The sequence below is a fragment of the Hemitrygon akajei genome, chromosome 10, assembly GCF_048418815.1.
Source record: "Hemitrygon akajei chromosome 10, sHemAka1.3, whole genome shotgun sequence".
In the NCBI taxonomy this organism is placed as follows: Eukaryota; Metazoa; Chordata; class Chondrichthyes; order Myliobatiformes; family Dasyatidae; genus Hemitrygon; species Hemitrygon akajei.
This window is the reverse complement of record NC_133133.1, coordinates 157179259-157202366: the sequence shown is the minus strand read 5'-3', so window position 1 is coordinate 157202366 and position 23108 is coordinate 157179259. Positions and strand designations below refer to the sequence as shown.

At 39.6% G+C, this 23108-nt stretch overlaps 1 protein-coding gene across 18 annotated transcripts in view; it reads right to left on the bottom strand.

The window, feature by feature from the left end:
• foxp2 (forkhead box P2) overlaps positions 1-23108 on the bottom strand; it is a 739530-nt gene that overhangs the window by 190244 nt on the left and 526178 nt on the right. The window contains exon 1 of one of the 18 annotated variants that reach the window (XM_073059493.1): positions 21376-21433. The exons of the other annotated variants lie outside the window; for them this stretch is intronic. Within the exon in view, the coding sequence (XP_072915594.1) occupies positions 21376-21393 (18 nt within the window). The 5' untranslated portion in view covers positions 21394-21433. Of the gene's footprint in view, positions 1-21375; positions 21434-23108 lie in introns of those variants that run through there. 18 annotated transcript variants of the gene reach the window in all.

The window sequence follows — 23108 nt, the reverse complement described above, 5'->3', positions numbered from 1 at the left end:
GTCCCTGACAATTTCTATCTCACTACAAGATCTTCTACTTACTTTATTTAGATAGATAGATAGATAGATACTTTATTCATCCCCATGGGGAAATTCAACTTTTTTTCCAATGTCCCATACACTTGTTGTAGCAAAACTAATTATAATTATTATTATATTTCATATTATATTATATGTGAATTATATATTATATATTATATATGAATATTATATTTCATATAATATGTGCATTCAAATATAACACCCTTAGTCCAGCATTCATCACACTTTTTGATTTTGCACTCATGTTACACTTCAGCTCATCCCACTGACTTCAATTTTGCCCTGTCATCTGCCTGTCCTTCCTCACAGTCTCACTAGACATTGCATCGACCTATATACCAACTACTCCATCTTCAGCCATATCACTCTGATTCCCATCCCCCTGCTAAATTAGTGTAAACCCTCCCCAAGAGCTCTACCAAACCTTCCCGAAGAATATTGATCACTCTCGTGTGCAAGTGTAACCCATCCTTTTTGTACAGGTCATACCTTCCCCAGAAGAGATCCCAATGATCCAGAAATCTGAAAACCCTGCCTGCAGCAATTCTTCTGCCATGTATTCATCTGCCAGATCATGCTATTCTTACTGAAAGTAATCTGGAGATTACCACCCTGGAGGTCCTCTTTTTCAGTATTTTCTAACCCCTATATTCTCTTTTCAGGACCTCCTCCCATTTCCTACCTGTGGCATTGGCACCATTACATACCATGACGTCTGGCTGCTCACCCTGCCTCTTTAGAATGCTGTGGCCCTGATCCAAGACATCCCTTACCCTGGCACCTGGGGGGACAAAATACCATTCAAGTATCTTTTTCACAACAACAGAATCTCCTGTCTGCTCCCCTAACTATGGAATCACTACTGCACTCCTCTTCTCCCCCATTTCCTTCTGAGCCATAAAGCCAGACTTTATGCCAAAGACTTGCTTGCTGCGACTTCTCCCTGGCAGGTCATTACCACACCCCTCCCCCCCCCCCCCCCCCCCATCACTTAGTTGTGGCTGAAAGAAGATCATAGTTGGGAGCTTAACATCCACGGTACACCTCGTATCAAAAGTATAGGCAGATGCGCAGAGGATTAAGGTGGTTCTGTTGGTAAAAAATGTAATCAAATCCTTAGAAAGAGATGACATAGGATCAGCAGAATCCTTGTGGGGAGAGTTCAGAAGAGTAAAGGTTAAAAGGCTCTGATGGGAGTGATGTACAGGCTTCCAAATAGTAGCCAAGACGTGGGATACAAATTACAACAAGGAATGGCATGTAAAAAGGGCAAGTATCCAAAGTGGTATACTGATTATTGAAGGGAACAGCCACAGGGGTACTCTACATTGACTGCCTTTCCCTCTCCTGATAGTCACCTGCCTCCTGCACGTTACGGATGACTACCTCCCTGTAGCCCTTATCTATCACCTCCTCATTCTCCCCTATGAAGCAAAGGTCATTGAGCTGCAGCTCCAGTTCCTTAACACAGTCTTTAAAGAACTGCAGCTCGGTGCACTTAGTGCAGGCACAGTTATTAGGGAGACTGGAGGTCTCACAAAGTTCCCATGTCTCAGACAAGGAACATAACACTAACTCTGGATCCATCCTCAGCACACTAGCTGAGAAAAAAAAACTTACCAGAAACTTATTTAGAGCCTGCCTCTGTACTTGCTCAAGCTTGTTGAGCCAAAGCTGGATCATTCTATCACAAGGAACCGCAGATTGGAAACCATTTTGTTTCACTGCAATGAAAACAAAGTGTTTACCAACCCGCTGTGACACATTATCAGCTGAAACATATCCAGGATATTACAGTGCTACAGTAGAGAGGAACAAAACAAAATGGAGTGTGTGGAAGGTAAGTGCGTTCAATGCATAAATGCAACATTCAGTAATGGACGATGTTGGAACTAAGCGGTCTGAAGGCTGGAACAAACTCATCTTCAGGCCTCATTAGACTAAATTAGGCTACCTGTGGCTGCCAATGAGGCATGACTGTGCTGAATGAATTTCTGTTCAAGCGGAATCCCACAGACAGGGGGGTGGGGAGAAGAGTAAGGAATGATGTCCAACAGTAGTTTGAATACTTGTGAAGCCAGCAAATATACCACTGATCCTTCAGACTCCATTACACACCAAAGATGCTTTGGAGTCTTCATTAAACATCCTAAAACAGTCAATTAAAGAACCACTGAAGAAGTGAGTCTGATTTGTCTATAAGCAACTCTATCTGGGGCAAAGCTCTATAAGAACCAGAAAAATTGATATGAATGCAGAAGACATATGCCTTTTTTAAGTGACTTAATAAATAAATATCAGATCTAATTTAGGAATATCCCAACATTTTGTATGTGTTTCATGAACATAGCCCACTATCCTGTTAAATTGCCTATACCTAAGCATTTTACGTTTATAATCTGCTGGTAATAATGTTAAATTTAGATTCTACAATTTTATGCCACACTGCTATCATAAAGGATGCTGACATGAAAATATTTTTGTTACTAATATGTATAACAACTTGGAGATTATGCATTGATTGAATTGAGGATGTACGAGCCTCATTTCAGTAAGTTTATCAAAAGGTGCAAAGTTAAGCTTCTCACATTACATTCATGCTAACTACACTGTCAAGAATTGGAAAACTGAGGAAAATATAGACACTACGTTTCATGGAACAGTGACAAACAACTACTGGGACTCTTTCAGGATGCTAAACACTTGGCACTTTTTAAAAACCACCTGGCACTACAGAACAATGCATGTTCTTTCTTTCACTTCAACTCAATGTTATTATGACTGTACAGGCGCAATAATGTTTTCCTAAAATATGTCTTTTAAAATATATCAATTTCTCTATATACAACTCCTAAATTATGATCTTATATTCTTCTGCCTGATAACTAACTCTATAAAAGTTACAGTATATCAGTTGGAGTTATCAGAAAACAAAATAGTCACTTCAGTCTTGAGTTTTGTCAGCATTTGGGCAGACTGTTAGATTATTCGAAGGAAGAGGTGAGGCGGTGCAGGGTCCACTTCAGTGTACAGGGAGAAGGCCTCCTGTTGTCTGAATACAGCTTGCCAGAAATATCCAAGTCTAAGAAAATTCTGCAGCTCAACCACTCTCTCCCAAATGATAGAGAAAAATCAAATATAAAGGAATAAACGTAATTTTTAATAAGCCAGCAAAAATAATGCAAATGTAAAAATCGGCATTAAGATATGTCACTTCTATTACTTTCTAAGATCTACTACAGCCTTGAACCAGAATATCCTGCAAGGGTTTCTGGTGAAGAATCCCATATGACTTTTACTGTATTTTATGGGATCTAATGTAATCCTATTGAGCAATTTCTAAATCCTTAAGGATTTTTTAACATAAAGAAAAGACTGCTGTCGTTATCCTATTAATATACAAACAGCTAAATACAGCTTGCAGAATAGAAACAGATACATGAAACTGGTATATCAGACCTCATGAAATGCCCTGGTCTAGTTCTGTTTTATAGTGTAGAAAAAAAAACTTAAAAGTACCCAAAGGGAATAGCCATCTTCAGTGCGCTACTTCAACTGGTGCTGTGGCTGATCTGAGGGAACAGTTTTGGTCCCATTGTTTATTGATTTTTTAGATTAAGAATCCCAGTGAGAGAATTGTAACAGACAACCATAAAATTATTTTTGGTGTGCTTATTTGCCTTTCCCTTGCATCTATTTGGCCTGTGCCTGTAGACAATTATGCTTCTCAGCCTAGACTCAGGTGCTAATAATGAAGGACAAATAGAATCATATGTGTAAACTTCCCCTTCTGATGAAAATTTATATTAACTTTCTGCCACTGTAAACAGAACTGCATAGCTCTGTGTCCCTGATGAATTGATGATGAATTCAGTCATTTATATCTTAGGAATTGGTACATTTATGGGAAAAGATGAAAACCGTCTGTATTGTGTAACCTTGCACTTTTTTCCACAAGAGAAAGAAGGCATAAGCCTGTGTAGTTTTCACTTTAAAGTGTGCAAATTCTATATCAAATACTAGATTTCGGCATTTCTATGTCAATTTCAGCTGCAGGGATCTGGCCCAATGCAAACAAGTCAAACATTGAAGGGTACAATATTATCTGTTCAACTTTTAACCCCTAAAGCTAGGAACTATTAATTGGGAATGTAAAGATTTTCTGTTAAAATGAACCTACATAAGTTCAGTAAACTGTTTAGAAACCCACTGATCTCAGTTAAAAATTACTCAAACTGTAGTAAATAGGTCAAATATTTTGAAATATAAAGAATAGAACAGCCTTAAATCAAAGAAGCACTATGGAGAGTGGAGTTAATGGGTAAAGATCACAGTAATCTCTATCTGGTGGCTCCATAGAGCACTGCAGACTGATTGCAATGCCCAGGTTAATTACCTGGTTTCAACACATGTGCATACCATGGAGGGCTTCAGGAATGAACTGGAGATTAAATGCCAAGGCACCTGACCTCCCAAAACCTGATAAGACTCAATACCAAGCTTAAGCAAGCATAAATAGCTTAAACAGTGTTGCCAAATGTATGCTATGCCAGAGAGGATTGGCATATCTCGCTCAGCTCCGTTGATTTGAACAGCATTGCCAATCTGGATTGAAAGGTATGCAAAAACCATGTTTTTCTGCCCTTTTTAGAATTAGAACTGATGATGCCTTTAATTGTTAGTAGTTCATCATGCCTGATGAAGACAGAAAACCTCTGTGGAAAAGTTGTTGTACTGGGGCAATTCCACCCTCTCGACCTCAGAATTCTGGGTCCAGTGGAATCAAAAAGCACCCAAAGTTGGAGTCTTCCTCAGTTGCAACCAGGACTTCTTCTGTGACTTGTCATGCCCTTCGCTCTCAGAGCATTACAGAAATGTCTTCCTGGCCATTGGCTCTCTCTGTTGATCTCATCTGCACAGTCCAACTTCACACGCTAGGGCAGCCCCACCCCTATCTCACCTCCATGTTTTTAATTAATATTATGCATTTAATCATGTTTTCTAGTAAATTTAATCTTAACATAATTTTATATTTTTTAAATATTTAGATTGTCTTGAACTACTTTTTAAGTTTTCTTTATCATCAGAGACAATTAGATACAACTGAAAATCCTTTGACAGTGTAAGCACCAGATCTGATCCATTACTATATTGTCTTGTAACTTCAAGTATTTAATCTATTTGGTTCATAGAAAGAAACTTAAATGAGCAGTACTAAAGAGGGTTAAAATAATGAAACTTGTAGATTTCACAGTGATGATTAGATACATAACTTTATGAAATATAATACTATAAGCAACACTCCCAATCAAGAGCACTGAAAGCTGAAGTTTGAGACATTAGATTAAAACTTAATTTCACTTCATTGCATTGCGGTGGTAGTAATTTACTTCATTGTAACTGGGGTGGCATGGTTGGCACAACACTTTACAGTACCAGTGGAAAGGATTCATTTCCCACTGCTGTCTGTAAGGAGTTTGTGTGTCCTTCTTGTGTCTGTTGAGTTTACTCCAGATGCTCCAGTTTCCCCCTGCAGTCCAAAGACATACCAGTTGGTAGGTTAATTGGACACTGTAAGTAGTCTTGTGATTAGGCTAGGATTAAATCGGGGGTTGCTAGGAGTGTGGGCCAGAAGTGCCTACACCATACTGTATCTGAGTAAATAAATGAATGGTACCAGGTTTGTCACACTGGAAATTCAGCAGTGAAGAAAATCATGCACAGTATCCCATCGTGTTTTTTTTTGCAATAATGATGTCAAATATGGTGCTGTAATCATTGTTTGAATTATGTTTATGTGATACGCCAACCTTTGCCCAGTATCCCCAATGATGCCCTCAGGGAAGACATACCAGCAGGATTAAACCACAGCTGAAAGACAATCTGAAATTTTTCAGAAAGATTTTATGCACTGACCCTAACAGTCCCCAGCAGCTTTTATGTTGACATGAACCAGTTTGTACTTGTTTAGTATTTCACACCCACTGCAAAAATGGGCTTTTAATTTTCCTGCACAATATGAGTCTACTTTTCTTTCTCCTGAATCATCATCATCATCCTAGATACTTAGTATAAATCTGTTAGAAAACAATTACCACATCAACATTCATTTGGTTGGATCAACATAAATATTTCATCGTAATGATATCTTTATTTTTGCTGTGGTTCACATAATTTGCTGCTCTTCATTCAGCAGAGATAAACGACGGAACTGCACAGTTGCTGGAAGACCATCGTGTGGATGATCCTCACTCTTATTTTTAAAGTGTCTCATAAGGAAATTCAATTTTTAGTATCTGAACAGTAAAGAAATTGTGCTTTATGCCGATACAGTAAGCAATAGAAACACTTTCAACACAGAAACTGAGCTTTACTGTTGTGAGAAGGATGCCTGAAGCTTGGCTGCCTTTTGCATTCTCCTCCTAATATTCTTCTTCACTGTTCGAAATGGAACTGAGAGTAGGAAGTGTTCATACTACACTGCTCTTTAGCTGCTAGCAATCAAAGATAAATTTTGCCCCTTTGTTCCCCACCTAGATAAGAGGAGTTAAGAATCAATATAATCTGTTTTGTAATGCCTCTGACCCTTGCCTTCTGTTTGAGATATCTCTTTAGCTTTAGGCAGGAATCTCAGAATCTATAAAAAAAAAGCTAAAAATTGCAAATGAACAGTATTAAAATAATATAGATGAAGGAGTACTTTGCAAAACAAAATAAACTATTTACATTATTTCTACTCACAAAAAATTATAAAATCTGTCATTTTCTGAATTATTTACATTACTTTCTCTTAACTGTTCCGTCCATTAAGTGATGTTTTTCTTCACACATTCAGAGCCAAAACACAAAAATACATGCTCTTACAAGACCATGTATTGAATGTCCACTACATAACTCACTATTCTCTGGGAGAAAGTTCCACCTTCCATAGATCAGAAAGATACAAAAGAGACCTCTGCCCTTCTCTCTCTTTAATAACAATCCTTCCATTCATATTGTTCACGATGTTCAGGAGGAATCTGTCAACCTTCCAATCTTTGTCTATCTTAAATGGAAATAAAATAGAAATAAATATATATTGAAAGAATCACTAAAATTGTCACAGTTTTGCATTTATAATTCTGCTACTTTGATTTGTTACTTGTTTTTTTCAATGACTATTTACTTCTCTTTTGCCATTCTATTTCAAGTAATGTACAACTGTTACTGTCATTGGGATGTACAGACTGAGGTATGTATACTGTGATCAAATTTCGTTAAGTTTCCACAACAATACTTTAATATAATCCTTTAAAGATAAGAGCAAATTTTATCTATAAGATCAACGAAACTCTTTTATTATCAGTCCTTTATTTAAATAGCTCATTAATAACACCATTCTACACTGTGCCGTGACATTAAAAATATTTAAATACTGTTTAAATACTGAATTAAATACTGCATATTTTCATGATATTTATATTGTCCTGTGATTGATGAAATAGTATTTCAGAACACTTGCTTTTAGTCCTTACAAATAAGAAAATACAGAACTAGACAGGCAGTACTTTTAGCTTAATAACAGAGGGAGTTATTTCTGAGGAAGTTTTATATATTCAATTTACAAATACTGTCTAATTTACTTACATTTCCAGAAACGTCTGCTTTTTTAACTTTAATTTTTCTTTTTAAATCACTTTCAAATCCACGTTCAATAAAACTAGAAAAGATGAATTTATCTAATAACCACAAATACTTCAAAGTGAAATGTTCGTGTTCATTTGAATCACAACTCAGGACTGTCCTTGAGTTCTTCATCATTACACAACACTGATCTGTAACTATCTAGGCATTGTGTAGAAAATTCTAGTAACCACCATTTCCATGGTATCTTTCTCTGACTTTGGCATAACACAAGCACTTCATGTCGAGCAATTCTGAAGGATACAGAAACATAGAGAAGAGGGAAAAAAAGACCAGAAATCTGCATTGGAAATGATGCTGGAAGGATTCTATGTTGGAATCCCAGTTAATAGTTGATAGGCTTTAATTCAAAATGACTCAATTAAAAAGCATTGCCTTGGATGCTCATGAGCTAGTAAAACCACCACACATCTCCACAAGCAAGGTGGAAGTACCAATATCCTTCACATAGATGTTTAACAGACTGAATCCTCTTAACAAAACCATCCAACGATCAACTTCAAATTAGAATATTTATGACAGCTTTGTAAATAACCCAAGTCCTAATCTTGTTATTTTAGGAATGTTTCGTGTTGCCACTGGCTTTATTGGAGGAAAAAGAGTTCAACCCCCAGGTCTTCCATAGTAGAAATGAACAAAATCACTGAGCTGTCAAATTTACTTACAACACCATTTGAGAAAAAATTTCAAAATTTATATGATCAACAAAAAACATAACGGGCATAAATATAAATTTGTTAGAAATTATCTAATAAAATTGAGTAACAACTTGCAACAAAAATAGGAAATTTCTGAGACATTCTAGCTGTAGTGCAAGAGATAAGTACAACAGGAGAAGTAACTTTGAGAATAGGTCTGATCTATGCTACCTTAACATAAATGATGCAACCCCCAGTATTTATTTCAATAAATAAAACTGGTGAAAAATGATGAAAAAAAGAAGTAATGATTATAAGACACTTCATGTGCAACGATTCTGTCGACCCACTGTTCTGTAATTTTGTTTTCCCCTGACTTGGAACACCTAATACAATTGCAACATAGATTAAATTATCAATGGAAGTGAGATAAAATCATAAGCACAGGAAATACTGCAGATGTTGCAAATCCTGAGCAACATACAAAATGCTGGAGGAACTCAAAAGGTCAAAAATCATACCAACCTCCTTTTCTGGTGAAATGGGAAACAGGAATTTATTATTCCCAACAATGTATGAAGTACTTCAGTTTTAAGTTGACTCACATTCAATTAAATCCCAATTTTCATCATTAGAATTGAAATTACTTTACTAAGTAGCAGACACATGGTTCTTTTGTCATAACTGGGCATCACTGTAAGAATATCCTTACCACAAGGACAGAAGTACTTCATGAAGACAGTTGACTGCCTTCTCAAGGACAATTAAGGATGGGTAATAAATGCTGGCTTTCCCAGAAACATCCATGTCCCTTAAGTGAAGTTAATTTATTCCTACCTAGTATAATTATAATATAACCAAGAGATTCTACAGCTTAAAATGGCTGCTGCCTTTGAAGAAATTGTAACACAGATATAGAATAATGGGCGCTTTACTGCCTATTTCATAATAAATCCTGGCTGTGATCTCAACTGAAACATATATTGGAAAATAACAGGCACTGAGATTTTCAATTATCCTGAACTGACAAATTCGTACAAGACTCTGAGTGACAGTTCAAACTGAAATCAAATGATCATCTGGCTGCATAAATCTAGGTTAGTATATGTGATGAATATTCAAAGAGGAAACATTACTTTTAAAGGTGCAAATATACCCAAGATGCTTTTGTTCCTTACCTCGGAAAGGGCTGTGAGAGACATGGGCCTTCAAAATGTGCAGACAGCTGCCAACGGTGGAGGGCAGAATCCAGAAAATCTATTCTTCATTAGAGTTACCTCTGCCAGCAGAATTTGGCTTGTTGGCCGAATCCATTACAAACAGGGATAACTCCCCCTCAGTGCTTTGGGACCCCTTATTTATAAGCATATACATGTTCACGGAACATGTTTCTTTCTTTTGGATGTTTTTGGCTATATGGCTGGTAAAACATTCCATAAATCAAATGCAGGTCCTGATTAGGGTTGGAATGTCTACTTTAATGAGTTCTCACTCCTGGCTCACCTTTCACATTCGGGCAAAATCTTATAAGAATCCCAGCAAGATCCAGGATATGTATGTGGTCCTTCCAAGAAAATCCCACTAGCCCACCTAGATAGCTAAAGATTTTCATAGCATTATTTCCACATTCTTCATTCTCAGTTTCAGGAGAAAGAACAATTTAGCATATCACAGCGCTCATGTGCTATGAATGGAATTTGAGTGGACTGAAATGAGTCTCAGCTTTTGTTCTAATTCTTTCTACAATCCATTGAATACATCATTGAAGCTGCATTCATTGGAGAATAGTTGAGACATTTTAGATTCAAGAACAAAGTACTTCCCACACTTTCTAATATTGCTCTTTCTCAGAGCCACTCTTCAAATTTCAATCACATGGTTAGTGTGACAGTTCAGTAAGTCATATCTCTCATCTGTTATTGGAATTTTGGAATCTGAGAAAAAGATATTCTCATTGAGAAGACCTGTGGCATACATTCTTCAAATACATTTTTATGATACAATTACGACACTTCAAACAATTAGAACCTTGCCCAATTGTGTGTGTCTAATGCATTAATTTTCATACTTAATGGGAATAGCTAAATGGTGTAAATTTGGCAAGAGCCAATTGGTTATACTGAGACATTCTTTTTATAATAAATGTAATCAGAGTTTAAGAATACTTCAGCATAACTTGACATTAGGAAAAAGTACTAAACATATGGCTGCTTAAGGGTGATTACAGTATTAGATTCAGCCAACAAATCCTTCTCCTGATTCATACTATTCACCATGGGAGAGAAAGTAACAAACCAACAGTCTTATCCCCAGGATCATCATCTAATGAATGCCAAGATGCAATGCATAATTAAAAACCTTCCTATACTCATCTCTGTCAAGTCACAAAGAATTTTTTTTACATGCTGGCTATAATGATGTCCCATGAATCAGGATAGCATTCAACAGTACAGCACAGTACTGTTGTAGAGAGACTATGATGTTGTGCCTATCTTTTAACCTGCTCTAAGATCAATCCAACCCTTCTCTCCCATATAGCCCTCTGTTTCTTTCATCCATGTGCCTATTGAAGAGTCCTGTAAATGTCTGTACTGTATCTGAGTCTACCAACACCCATGGCAGGGCATTCCATGTACTTACCACTCTCTATTTAAAAAACCTTCTTCTGAAATCCCCCTATATGTTTTTTCCAATCATGTTACAATTTTACCCTCTTGTATTAGATATTGCCATCCTGGGAAAAAGGTGCTTCTGTCCATTCTATGTCTCTAATCAGCTTATACACCTTTATCAAGTCATCTCTCATTCTCCTTTTCTCCGTATAGAAAAGGCCTAGCTTGCTCAAGCTTTCCGCATAAGACATGCTCTCCAATCCAGGCAGCATCCTGGCAAATCTCCCCTGTATCCTCTTTAAAGCTTCAACATCCTCCCTATAATGAGGCAACCAGAAATGCACGCAATACTCCAAGTGTAGTTTAACCAGAGCTTTATAGCGCTGCAACATTATCTCAGAGTTTGATCATGTCTTAATAGGTGTACGTCTTTTACATCCAAGAACTCAAAATTATGATTTTGGTTATAATAAAATGTGATACTAAAAGAACACAATGCCAACATGGAAATGGCCTTCTGCAGCCATGCAATGCTATCAACGAGATATATCTGGCATGCTAAGGGAGCTCCGATTGGGTTTCTATACAATTATTTACTTTTTAAAGAATGCCATAGTCTCCTGTATTCTTGATAACTTATCATTGGATAGCCTCACAGAGTCGAAGGCAGCTTGCTTCCACAGACTCTGTCATTTGTGGGTCAGGTGGTGCTTGACAGAGCAGGTGGATGGGTTGTTTGGGAGGTGTGCCACACTTTCCATCATTTGTTTTCTGTGTATTTCCAATGAAGAGATTCTTATTGCTTTCCCAGACACTTCACTATCTTGAGCTGACCTAAGTCAGTGTTATTACGGCTGTTTTCCAGTGAAAGTTGGAGAACTTCCTTGAAGGATTTTCTCTGCCCTTCTACTGTGATGGAGCTTTGAATACATTATGTGTTACAAAAACTGGTATCAGACCTGTGTTATCTACAATTTCCGTGGTCCTCTTTACTGTGCAGTGGGGTGAGTTCGGCAGATGATCTTTGTTTTTATAGATGTTTCGCATGAAACTCTTCACTCGTACAGTATGGCTACAATGGCTTGAAGCTCAGCCTCTGAATGTGCACATATGCAAGTGTGTACTACAGGTCAATAAGTGAGGATTGTGTGATTTTGTTTCTGGAGTGGAATTGACAGACTTTGAACAGTTTTTCATTTATCCTGTAAATTACCTCCATTCCGCTGTGAAAGTTAATGAAGGTGAGGTGCAATTTTTCTGCAAAAAGGATTGAGAAGACAGTTGGAACGATGATACACCCCTTGCTTGACAGTCTTCGCACTGAGATTGGGTCTGTGTTGGATCATGGCTCATTTGGCATCATGTAGCAGACAAGCAATGTTTCTGAAGAGCAGCTGCATTTGAGAATGATTCTTCCCGGCTCCTCTCGGTTGATACAGTCGCATACAGATCATTACAAGAAAGACGGATCACTTTTCAAAATGCTCCCGCACTATTGACAACATATCAGTGTAATAGATAGATAATCCAGAAACATTCAAAAGGAGCTTTAGAGAATCACACTGTGAGTATTCCAGCTGCATTGAATATTTCCTGAAATAAAAACAGCTTCATATTCACCCTCAACTTCCTTGGTAGAGGGGACCCCTGCTATTCTTTTATAACTGTTCATGTCTCAACTGCGATAACTTTACTAGTATCTGTTCAGAAAATAAAAATAATTCATTCATTAGAAATTAAGAATTGCATCATCCCCTAAAACGCCAGGGAGAGGGAAGGGAGTGGGGCACCAGGGAGAGATGATGTGAGGTGAGGAAAAGAGAAGGGGTCAGAGGGGGGTCAGAATAGGGAAAAGAGAGAAGGGACAGGGAGGAGAAATTGCCAGAAGTTAGAGAAATCAATGTTCATGCCATCAGGTTGGAGACTACCCAAGCAGAATATGAGGTGTTGCTCCTCCCACTTGAGAGTGGCCTCATTGTGGCTGTACAGGAGGCCATGGACATACACGTTATAATGAGAATGGGAAGATGCACTGAAATGGATGACCACAGGGAAATCACACCTGTAATGGCGGACAGAGCAAAGGTGCTCCCTGAATAAGTCCACCAATTTATGTTGGGTCTCACTGGCATGATGTAGAGGAGGCCACAATGGGAGCACTAGATACAGTAGCTGATTCCAACAGACTCACAGGTGAAGTGTCACCTTCAACTGGAAAGACAACTTGGGACCTCAATGATGCTGAGGAAGGAGGTATAGGGGCAAGTGTACCACTTGTCCTGCTTGCAGGGATAAGTGCCTGGAGGGTGATTGGTGGGGAGGGATGAGTCGGGATGGGAATCATGAAGAGAGTGATCACTGTGGAAAGTAAAGAATGGGTCGGGGGGGGAGGGAAATATATGTTTAGTGGTAGGATCCTGTTGAAGATGGTGGGAATTATGGAGCAAGACACACTAGATGCTGAGGCTCGTGGAGTGGTAAATAACTAGTTTGAATAAGAGTCTACAGAGAAAAAGAGGCATTAGATCCAAAATCATAAGTAGTCATCTTCCTCATGTCCCACTCTTCCACTTCTCTCATGATTTCTGCTTTAAAAGCTGTACAATCATGCAACTCTTAATTCTCTTCTCACACCAACATATGAGAGAGTGAGAGGGGCAACAGAACAAATAAGTATGCTGGAAGGAAGTGAACAAGATGGTGGAGATTCCTTGGTAAGAGGCCCTCATTGCACGTATTGTTTACTATGCATGTCTAAGTGAGGAGCAATTCTTCAGGACATTGCTTTCTGAAGCATTTCCAGGATTCGGAGCAAGAAGGCTGCGAGTGAACGGCTGATTTTTGGAGCTAAGGCAGTTTTTAACTACTCAGGGTAAAAGAGAGGCAAGACTACGCAGGTGCGTGACATCAGCCAGCCAGTACAGCGCGAAAGGTTTAAATAAAAAGGCAAGGAATCTTCAATGGTTTCTGATTCAGAGTAAGAAGGCTGCGAGAGAATGGCTGACTTTCGGATCCAAGACAGTTTTTACCACTCAGGGTAAAAGAGAGGCAAGACTGCGCAGGCGTGCGATGTCAGCCAGTAGAGCGCAAAAGGTTTAGAAACAAGACAACCATATCCAGTGGGCAGCAGAATGAGAGGCAGCAGAGTGATAGGGCTTTGGCTCAATGGGCTTAGGCAGTAACGGGACGAGGCGAGGTAGGTTTACCTGTGTTATTTGCGGAAAGGAGGAAGTATGTGTGTGAAGCCAGTTTTCTGTGCTCGGTGTCAGATGTGGGAGGTCCTGGAGTCTCCAGTCTCCCGGATGGCCATATCTGCACCCGGTGTGTTGAGCTGCAGCTCCTAAAGGACCAAGTTAGGGAACTGGAGATGCAGCTCGATGACCTTCACCTGGTTAGGGAGAGCGAGGAGGCGATAGAAAGGAGTTACAGGCAGGTGGTCACATCGGGGCCACGGGAGACAGACAAGTGGGTCACAGTCAAGAGGGGGAAGGGGAAGAGTCAGGTACTAAAGAGTACCCCTGTGGCTGTACCCCTTGACAATAAGTAGTCCTGTTTGAGTACTGTTGGGGGGGACAGCCTACCTGGGGGAAGCGGCAGTGGCCATGCCTCTGGCACAGAGTCTGGCCCTCTGGCGCAGAAGGGTAGGGAAAGGAAGATGAAGGCAGTAGTGATAGGGGACTCTATAGTTAGGGGGTCAGACAGGCGATTCTGTGGATGCAGGAAAGAAACTTGGATGGTAGTTTGCCTCCCAGGTGCCAGAGTCCAGAATGTTTCAGATCGGGTCCAAGATATCCTGCAGAGGGAGGGAGAACAGCCAGAGGTCGTGGTACATACTGGTACCAATGACATAAGCAGGAAAAGGGAAGAGGTCTTGAAAAAAGAGTACAGGGAGTTAGGAAGGAAGTTGAGAAGCAGGACCACAAAGGTAGTAATCTCGGAATTACTGTCTGTGCCATACGACAGTGAGAATAGTCATAGAATTAGGTGGAGGATAAATGCATGGCTGAGGGATTGGAGCAGGGGGCAGGGATTCAGATTTCTGGATCATTAGGACCTCTTTTGGGGCAAGTGTGACCTGTACAAAAAGGACGGGTTGCACTTGAATCCCGGGGGACCAATATCCTGGCGGGGAGGTTTGCTAAGGCTACTGGGGAGAGTTTAAACTAGAATTGTTGGGGGGTGGGAACCGAACTGAAGAGACTGGGGAAGAGGAGGATGGCTCACAAATAGAGAAAGCTTGTAGACAGTGCGAGAGGGAGGATAGGCAGGTGAAAGAGGAGGGGCGTGCTCAGGCCGAAGGTTTGAGATGCGTCTATTTTAACGCAAGGAGTGTTGTGAACAAAGCAGATGAGCTTAGAGCGTGGATCAGTACTTAGAGATATGATGTGTTGGCCATTACAGAAACTTGGATGGCTCAGGGACAGAAATGGTTACTTCAAGTGCCGGGTTTTAGATGTTTCAGAAAGGACAGAGAGAGAGGCAAAAGAGGTGGGGGCGTGGCACTGTTGATCAGAGATAGTGTCACGGCTGCAGAAAAGGTGGATGCCATGGAGGGATTGTCTACGGAGTCTCTGTGTGTGGAGGTTAGGAACAGGAAGGGGTCAATAACTTTACTGGGTGTTTTTTATAGACCACCCAATAGTAGCAGGGATATCGAGGAGCAGATAGGGAAACAGATCCTGGAAAGGTGTAATAATAACAGAGTTGTCGTGATGGGAGATTTTAATTTCCCAAATATCGATTAGCATCTCCCTAGAGCAGTGCGGAGGATCTGAGGGATCTTGGGGTCCGAGTCCATAGGACACTCAAAGTAGCTGTGCAGGTTGACTCTGTGGTTAAGAAGGCGTACGGTGTATTGGCCTTCATCAATCGTGGAATTGAATTTAGGAGCCGGGAGGTAACGTTGTAACTATATAGGACCCTGGTCAGACCCCACTTGGAGTACTGTGCTCAGTTCTGGTCACCTCACTACAGGAAGGATGTGGAAGCCACAGAAAGGGTGCAGAGGAGATTTACAAGGATGTTGCCTGGATTGGGGAGCATGCCTTATGAGAGTAGGTTGAGTGAACTCGGCCTTTTCTCCTTGGAGCGACAGAGGACGAGAGGTGACCTGATAGAGGTGTACAAGATGATGAGAGGCATTGATCATGTGGATAGTCAGAGACTTTTTCCCAGGGCTGAAATGGTTGCAACAAGAGGACACAGGTTTAAGGTGCTGGGGAGTAGGTACAGAGGAGATGTCAGGGATAAGTTTTTTTACTCAGAGTGGTGAATGCGTGGAATGGGCTGCTGGCAAAGGTGGTGGAGGCAGATACGATAGGGTCTTTTAAGAGACTTTTGGATAGGTACATGGAGCTTTGAAAAATAGAGAGCTATAGGTAAGCCTAGTAATTTCTAAAGTAGGGACATGTTCGGCACAACTTTGTGGGCCGAAGGGCCTGTATTGTGCTATAGGTTTTCTATGTTTTCTATGTTTTAAGTGATCACTGAGATCTATCACATAGTTCAGACATGACTGCAGATGCAGAACATATCCACAGCTGCCTGATTGGTGGCAGTCAAGATCATAGTTAATCAACTTGGCTTACAATTTTTGCATTGCATGGCAGCACTGTGCAACATCCCATAACTTTGAGATACTTCTCCTAGCAACTACCCAGTGTGAAACACTGACTCAAAATAATGCTGACCAACAGCACCTGTGAGCTCTATAATTTACACTTATATAATGGGTGCTGATTGGTCCAATTTTTTACAAAGAGAAATTTGCAAACGTATATTAAACCTCTAATGTAGCAACACCAAGCCAGTTCACAGGACAGTAAACAAAAAGAAAACTGACAGAGCCACACTATCAGCATAGGAAGAGGTGATTTTTAAGAAGGAAGTGCTGGTTAAGTGGTAATAAAATAAAGTTCGATATCTTAGGACTGAGGCAACTGAAGACATGGACACTAATAATAGTGGCAATAAGCCAAAGAGAAGAATTGGATGTATAAAGAATATCTTCATGGGGTGTAAGCATAGAAAAATTGACAAATCTCATTCAATCACATCTTTTATATTCACAGTATCCATAAAGTGCTTCAGATGCATATTAAGATCTTTTGAAATACAGTTAACATTGGAAGATTAAGAAACCCACTAGGAAGGTAAGATGCCAAGCAAAATGTCAAAGTTAAGAGAGAGTTAAAACTATTAATTTAAGCAAGGTTTTTACCATTGGGAACCTTTGAAGATCAGTAAGCAAAAAGGAGAGGACAAACACTATTGTCATGGCTATATGGGACAAATTACAAAGGTGGACACCAATCTCTGTTTTACAGAGTAAGTGGAATATTATCCCTAGTGATTTAAGCCATACCTTACTGTCATGCTGAATAAACCAAATTTCTTAGCCAAAAGTGTCCATGATGATTCAGAATAATTTATCCAATTTTCTACAATTATTTCTCCCGGTATTATTTTAATTTTTTTTAGATCTCCATGTATCTGACAAGGTCAGAACTTATTATTTATCCCTAACTGACCCTGAATTAAATGGACAGGCTTTTACAACAATCAGTAGCTTTACGGTCATCATATGCCATGACCAGCTGTGCTCTTTTCTAATTCCAGAAGATTAACCAGAATTCAAGTTACATAGCTGCCAGAGCGGGATTTGTACTCGGGCCTCTGCTTTGTTGGTTCAGTCCTCTGGATTACGTAATTTAACCCTAATTCCACAATTGATCCTTATGACTATGGGGTACTCTTTTCATCTGTTTAAGAGGGTGACTTAATTTTGTCTACAGTTGTCTGCTTTCGGTGTTTAGCAAGTCACTAGCTGTGTGTAGAAAATTCAATATTTCTGTTTGAACCTGTTCATTCATACACTTTGTTTTAAATCAAAGTTGACCTGTCATGTTGAAGACAACTGACTACTAAGATTACAGATTATAAAATTGTTCAATTTTGCTGTTTCATACAAGAAACATGAAGGTATTGAACATAAAAAGTCTCCTCAATATGTTGAACAAATATATTTTTCTTTTTATCATTGCTTTTGGTTCATGAGACAGTCCTCTTTGGGGGATCTGAGCTGGAGAGGGTCAGCAGCTATAAATTCCTCAGCATTATTATTTCAGAGGATCTGTCCTGGGTCCAGCAAGTAAGGCCCATTACAAAGAAAGCACAGCAATATCTCTGCTTTCTTAGAAGTTTGAAAAGATTCTGCATGTCATCTAAAATTCAGACAAACTTTTACAGATGTATGCTAGAGAGCATATCGATTGATTGCTTCATGGCCTGATATGGAAACACCAATGCCCTTGAATGGAAAAGCCGACCAAAAGGAGTGAATACCATTATGGGTAAAGCTTTCCCCACCACTGAGTTATTGCCAAAGAGTGGTATCATAGGAAAGCTGCATTCCTCACCATTCAGGCCATGCTATCTTCTTGCTGCTGCCATCAAGAAAGAGGTACAAGAGCTCAGGACACACACCACCAGATTTAGGAAAGTTATCACCCCTCAACCATCAGGCTCTTGAAACAGAGGGGATAACTTCATTCAACTTCACTCATTCCAACACTGATCTATTCCCACAAGCTATGGACTCACTTTCAGGGACTCTTTATCTCATGTTCTCAGCACGTAATGCTTAATTATTATTATTATTATTACGATTTTACTTTTTGGATTTGCAGTTTGCTGTCTTTTACACATGGGTTGTCTGTCCATCTTGTTCTGTGTGGTTTTTCAAGGTACATTTATTATCAAAGTAGGTATGTGGTGTATAACTCTGAGATACGTCTTCTCCAGAGAGCCACAAAACAAAGGAAACCTAGGTGTACCCATTCTTTATATCTACTGTGAATGCTTGCAAGAAAATGAATCTCAGGGATGTATATGGTGACATATATGTCCTTTGATAATAAATTTACTTTGAACTTAAATAGTTTGTTTTATATTTTTGACTAGTCAATTCCCAGACACATCATTAGCATGGCAGGATCTACCTTCCCAAAGCTGGGCCTGCATCAAAGCCAACATTCGTACTCAGTATCATAATTGTGGTTATTTTCATAGACTCTGCTGAAGGATCAGCTTGATGAATTTAAGGAAAAAGGGGGCAAATCTCCAACGCTTGCCACAAAGCTGTTTTGAAAATAATGATTTCAATGGCCTGGAATACTTGTGTATATAAGATCTCCATCACCATAATTGGCATCCAAGTCAGTCCAGGCTCCTTTGCACTGAATACTGGTATGGACCATATAACCATATATGGACCAGATGATGCAAATTTCATTAATGATGTTCTCCATCATTTAAACATAATTTTGGTCTGCTCATACATATTTGAGCAGATCTGTTGGCCATAGGAAATTTGCTGGGTGGGAATTGGGCATTATCTGATCCTTTTCCATTCCAAGTAAAATTTGGAACAAATGTCAACTTTGGAAAAAATGTCATTCAAAAGTTGGGATAAAATGTTTAAAATTATCCTCAGGATGAAAAGAATACAGCTACTAATAAGAACCAATGAAAATGTTGAATAGAAATGTTATCAATATACTCTTAAATATGCAACATACTTTCAGTTCAAGCACACGAACATTGAAGGTCAATCTTAATCATGTATATATCCTTTGAAAAACCAACTCTTCTCCTGCCCAATTTCATATAAACCTGCTCTGTTAAGTGTATAATTGTGACAGTAATGCTTATTTAACTGTATAATTTCACAGTCCACACTGACATTGCATGGTTAGTTACTAGATTAATTACCCCCACTCTCACCTTTACAAACAGTAATCAGTTAATTATTCATTTAAGCAGACTAGTTTAACACCTCATTATTCAATAACTGCTACAATCCATATAGATAAGTATTGTACTCAGTTCATTCAGCTGACATCATTGGTCTTATTACAGTAAATATATAAAAAAAATCTGTTTTGGTTTTAGAGGTAAGCTTTCAGATTCAATAACTTGAAATATATATACAAAGTGAATTAAAACATTTATGACAGTCACTGTATTTTTCTTAGATTGTTGAAGTTTTATCTATAAATTTGTCAATGACTCTACTGTTGTTGAAGGAATCTCAGTGGCAATGAGGAGACAGAAAGAGTGAAATAGATTGGCTAGTTGAGCAGTGCCTGAACAACAATCTTGCACTCAACGACAGCAAAACCAAGGAGTCAATTGTGGATTTCAGGAAGGGGAAGTTGGGAGAATGCACACCAATCGTCATTGAGGGGTTGGTGGTGAAAAAGGCATGCAGATTCAAGTACCTGGGCATTAACATATCAGACGATCTATCCTGGCCTACAATATTTATGCCATCATGACAAAGGTAGCAGTGGCTATACTTCATTAGGGGTTTGAGGAGATTTGGTATGTCACCAATGACTCCAGCAACTTTCTACAGATGTATTGCAGAGAGCATCTGATGTAGAGATGCTAATATGCAGGACCATAAGAAGTCTTTCAGGGTTGTAGATTCAGCCAACTCCATCACAGGCACAATCCTGTAAACACCAGCTGTACTGAGTCCCAGGGCATCTTTAACTCGCATAAGCTGTGATTTGAGCTTCCTTATGGGTATGAGGATGGTATTAAACTGGTGTTTCTTCAGCATCCTGGCAATTCTTCCAGAAATTGTGGAAATACAGAGAACATTGTGAATGTGGAGCAGCGTACTGTATATTGGCTAGATGAGACACGTGGTAGAAACCTGCAACAAGCACTGGCAGTGTATTTGTTTGGGTTACCTGGAGAAATTGGTAGTAGCAGAACATTGCATTCATTTGACTTCAACGACACAAAACAACTGTGCCACACAAATGGCTTTTGGGACCGCCTGGTGAAGGAAGCCCTTGAAATAAAATTAGAGGAGAGAATTTTAACAAAGACAAAAGCCTTGCTCTAAGTAAGAACTGGAATTCGATTATAAACAAGGTGGGTCAATGGAAACCTGATTGGATGAGGACTAACCAATCAGGATGATGGGGGGGGGGCTATAAATATCACCAGACTAGACGTGCCCAGGCATCAGCCCTGATGAATATGGCAGAGTCTGTCATTGAAACGTTGGTTAAAATCGATACCTGTACCCAGTTTATTGTTTTGTGCAAATCAGCAACAGTTCACCTGAGTTAGAAAATGCCTCTGCAAGTGTTGATGTTTTCAGCATTGCATAAAATGACTGCCTTTATGCAGAAACCTATTGTTATATTCACGCTGCATAATGTAACGTTCCTGAGGGCAAACGTCGGAGCAAATGCAAAGAAAGTCAAGGTGAAGTATTCAGGAGTACTCTGTGTAGACAGTAACCATGAATTGAGTGGTTTGCCTTCTACTGCTAAAAACTATCAATAAAGTGTTAATTCATTTTCAAGGACTGTGCCTACCTTGAAGTGCAGCATCATAAAGACGGTGTGGTTGCCCAACTACATAATTGTCACTGCTGTAATGAAAGTTCAAAGTTCAATTAAATGTATTATCAAAGTACATATATGTTACCATATATAACCCTGAGATTCATTTTCTTGTGGGCATACTTAATGTCCATAATAGAATAACAACCATAATAGGATCAATGAAAGACCACACCAACTTGGACATTCATCCAGTGTACAAAAGACAACAAAATGTGCAGATCCAAAAATGAAGAAATAATAATAATAAATAATTAAGCTATAAGTATTGGGCACATGAGAGAAAGAGTCCTTGAAAGTTAGTCCCTTGGTTGTGGGAACATTTCAATGATGGGGCACGTGAGGTTGAGTGAATTTCAAAGCTTTAAAGGTCCAATTTAATGTCAGAAAAATGTATACAATATACATCCTGAAATGCTTTTTCTTCGCAAACATCCATGAAAACAGAGAAGTGCCCCGAAGAATGAACGACAGATAAACTTAAGAACCCCAAAGTCCCCCCCCCCAGCTCCCCTCCCTCCCGCATGTAAGCAGCAGCAAGCAACAATCCACCCTCCCTCCACCGGCAAAAAAAAGCGCCACCGAGCACTCGAGCATGAGCAAAGCGATAGCAAAGACACAGCTTGCAGATACCCGAAGACTTCACACTTCATCCGGCATTTGACGAACCGCAGATTCTCTCTCTCCCTAATATGGAGAAGGAGGCGTCTCTGTTTTTTTTATCTCCCTTTGGTTCAAGAACCTGATGGTTGAGGGATAATAAATGTTCCTGAACCTGGTGGTGTGAGTTCTGAGGCTCCTGTACCTTCGTCCTGATGGCAGCAGTGAGAGAGAGCATGTCCTGGGTGGTGGGGGTCCCTGATGATGGATGCTACTTTCCTGTAACAATGCTTTATGTACATGTGCTCAATGGTGGGGAGGGCTTTTTGCATGATGGACTGGGCCATATCCACTACTTTTTGTAAGCTTTTGCATTCAAGGCATTGGTATTACCAAGGTTGTTGCAATTCTCCACCACAGAAATTTGTCAATGCCATGTCAAATCTACGCAAACTCCTATGGAAGTATAGGTGCTGCCATACATTCTTCATAATTGCACTTACATGCCGGGCACAGGACAAGATCTCCAAAGTGAAAACACAGAGGAATTTCTTCACCTCCATGGACCTCTGGTTTCCTCCTCCTGAAGTCATTCCTCCTGAAGTCATTGATCCGCTCTCCCATCTTGCTGACATTGAGTAAGAAGTTGTTGTTATGGTACTAGTCAGCTAGACTTTCAATCGCCCTCCTATATATTGATTTGTCACACCCTTGATTTGGCCACAGACATTGGTGTCATCAACAAATTTGGATATGGCGTTGGAGCTGTGCTTAGCCACACAGTCATAAGTAAAAAGCAAGTAGATCAGAGGGCTAAGCACCCAGCCTTGTGGTGCACCTGTGCTAATGGAGATTGTGGAGGAAGCATTGTTGCTAATCCGAACTGACTGAAGTTTGCAAGTGAGGAAATCAAGGATCCAATTGCAAAAGGAGGTATTGAGGCTAAGAACTTGGAGCTATTGGTTAGTTTTAAGGGATGATGGTATTGAATGCCAAACTGTAGTCGATAAAAGAGCAGTCCAATTAATGCATTTTTGTTGTCTATATGTTCTAGCGTTGAATGAAGAACCAATGAGATGTCACCTGCTGTGGACCTGTTGCTCCAG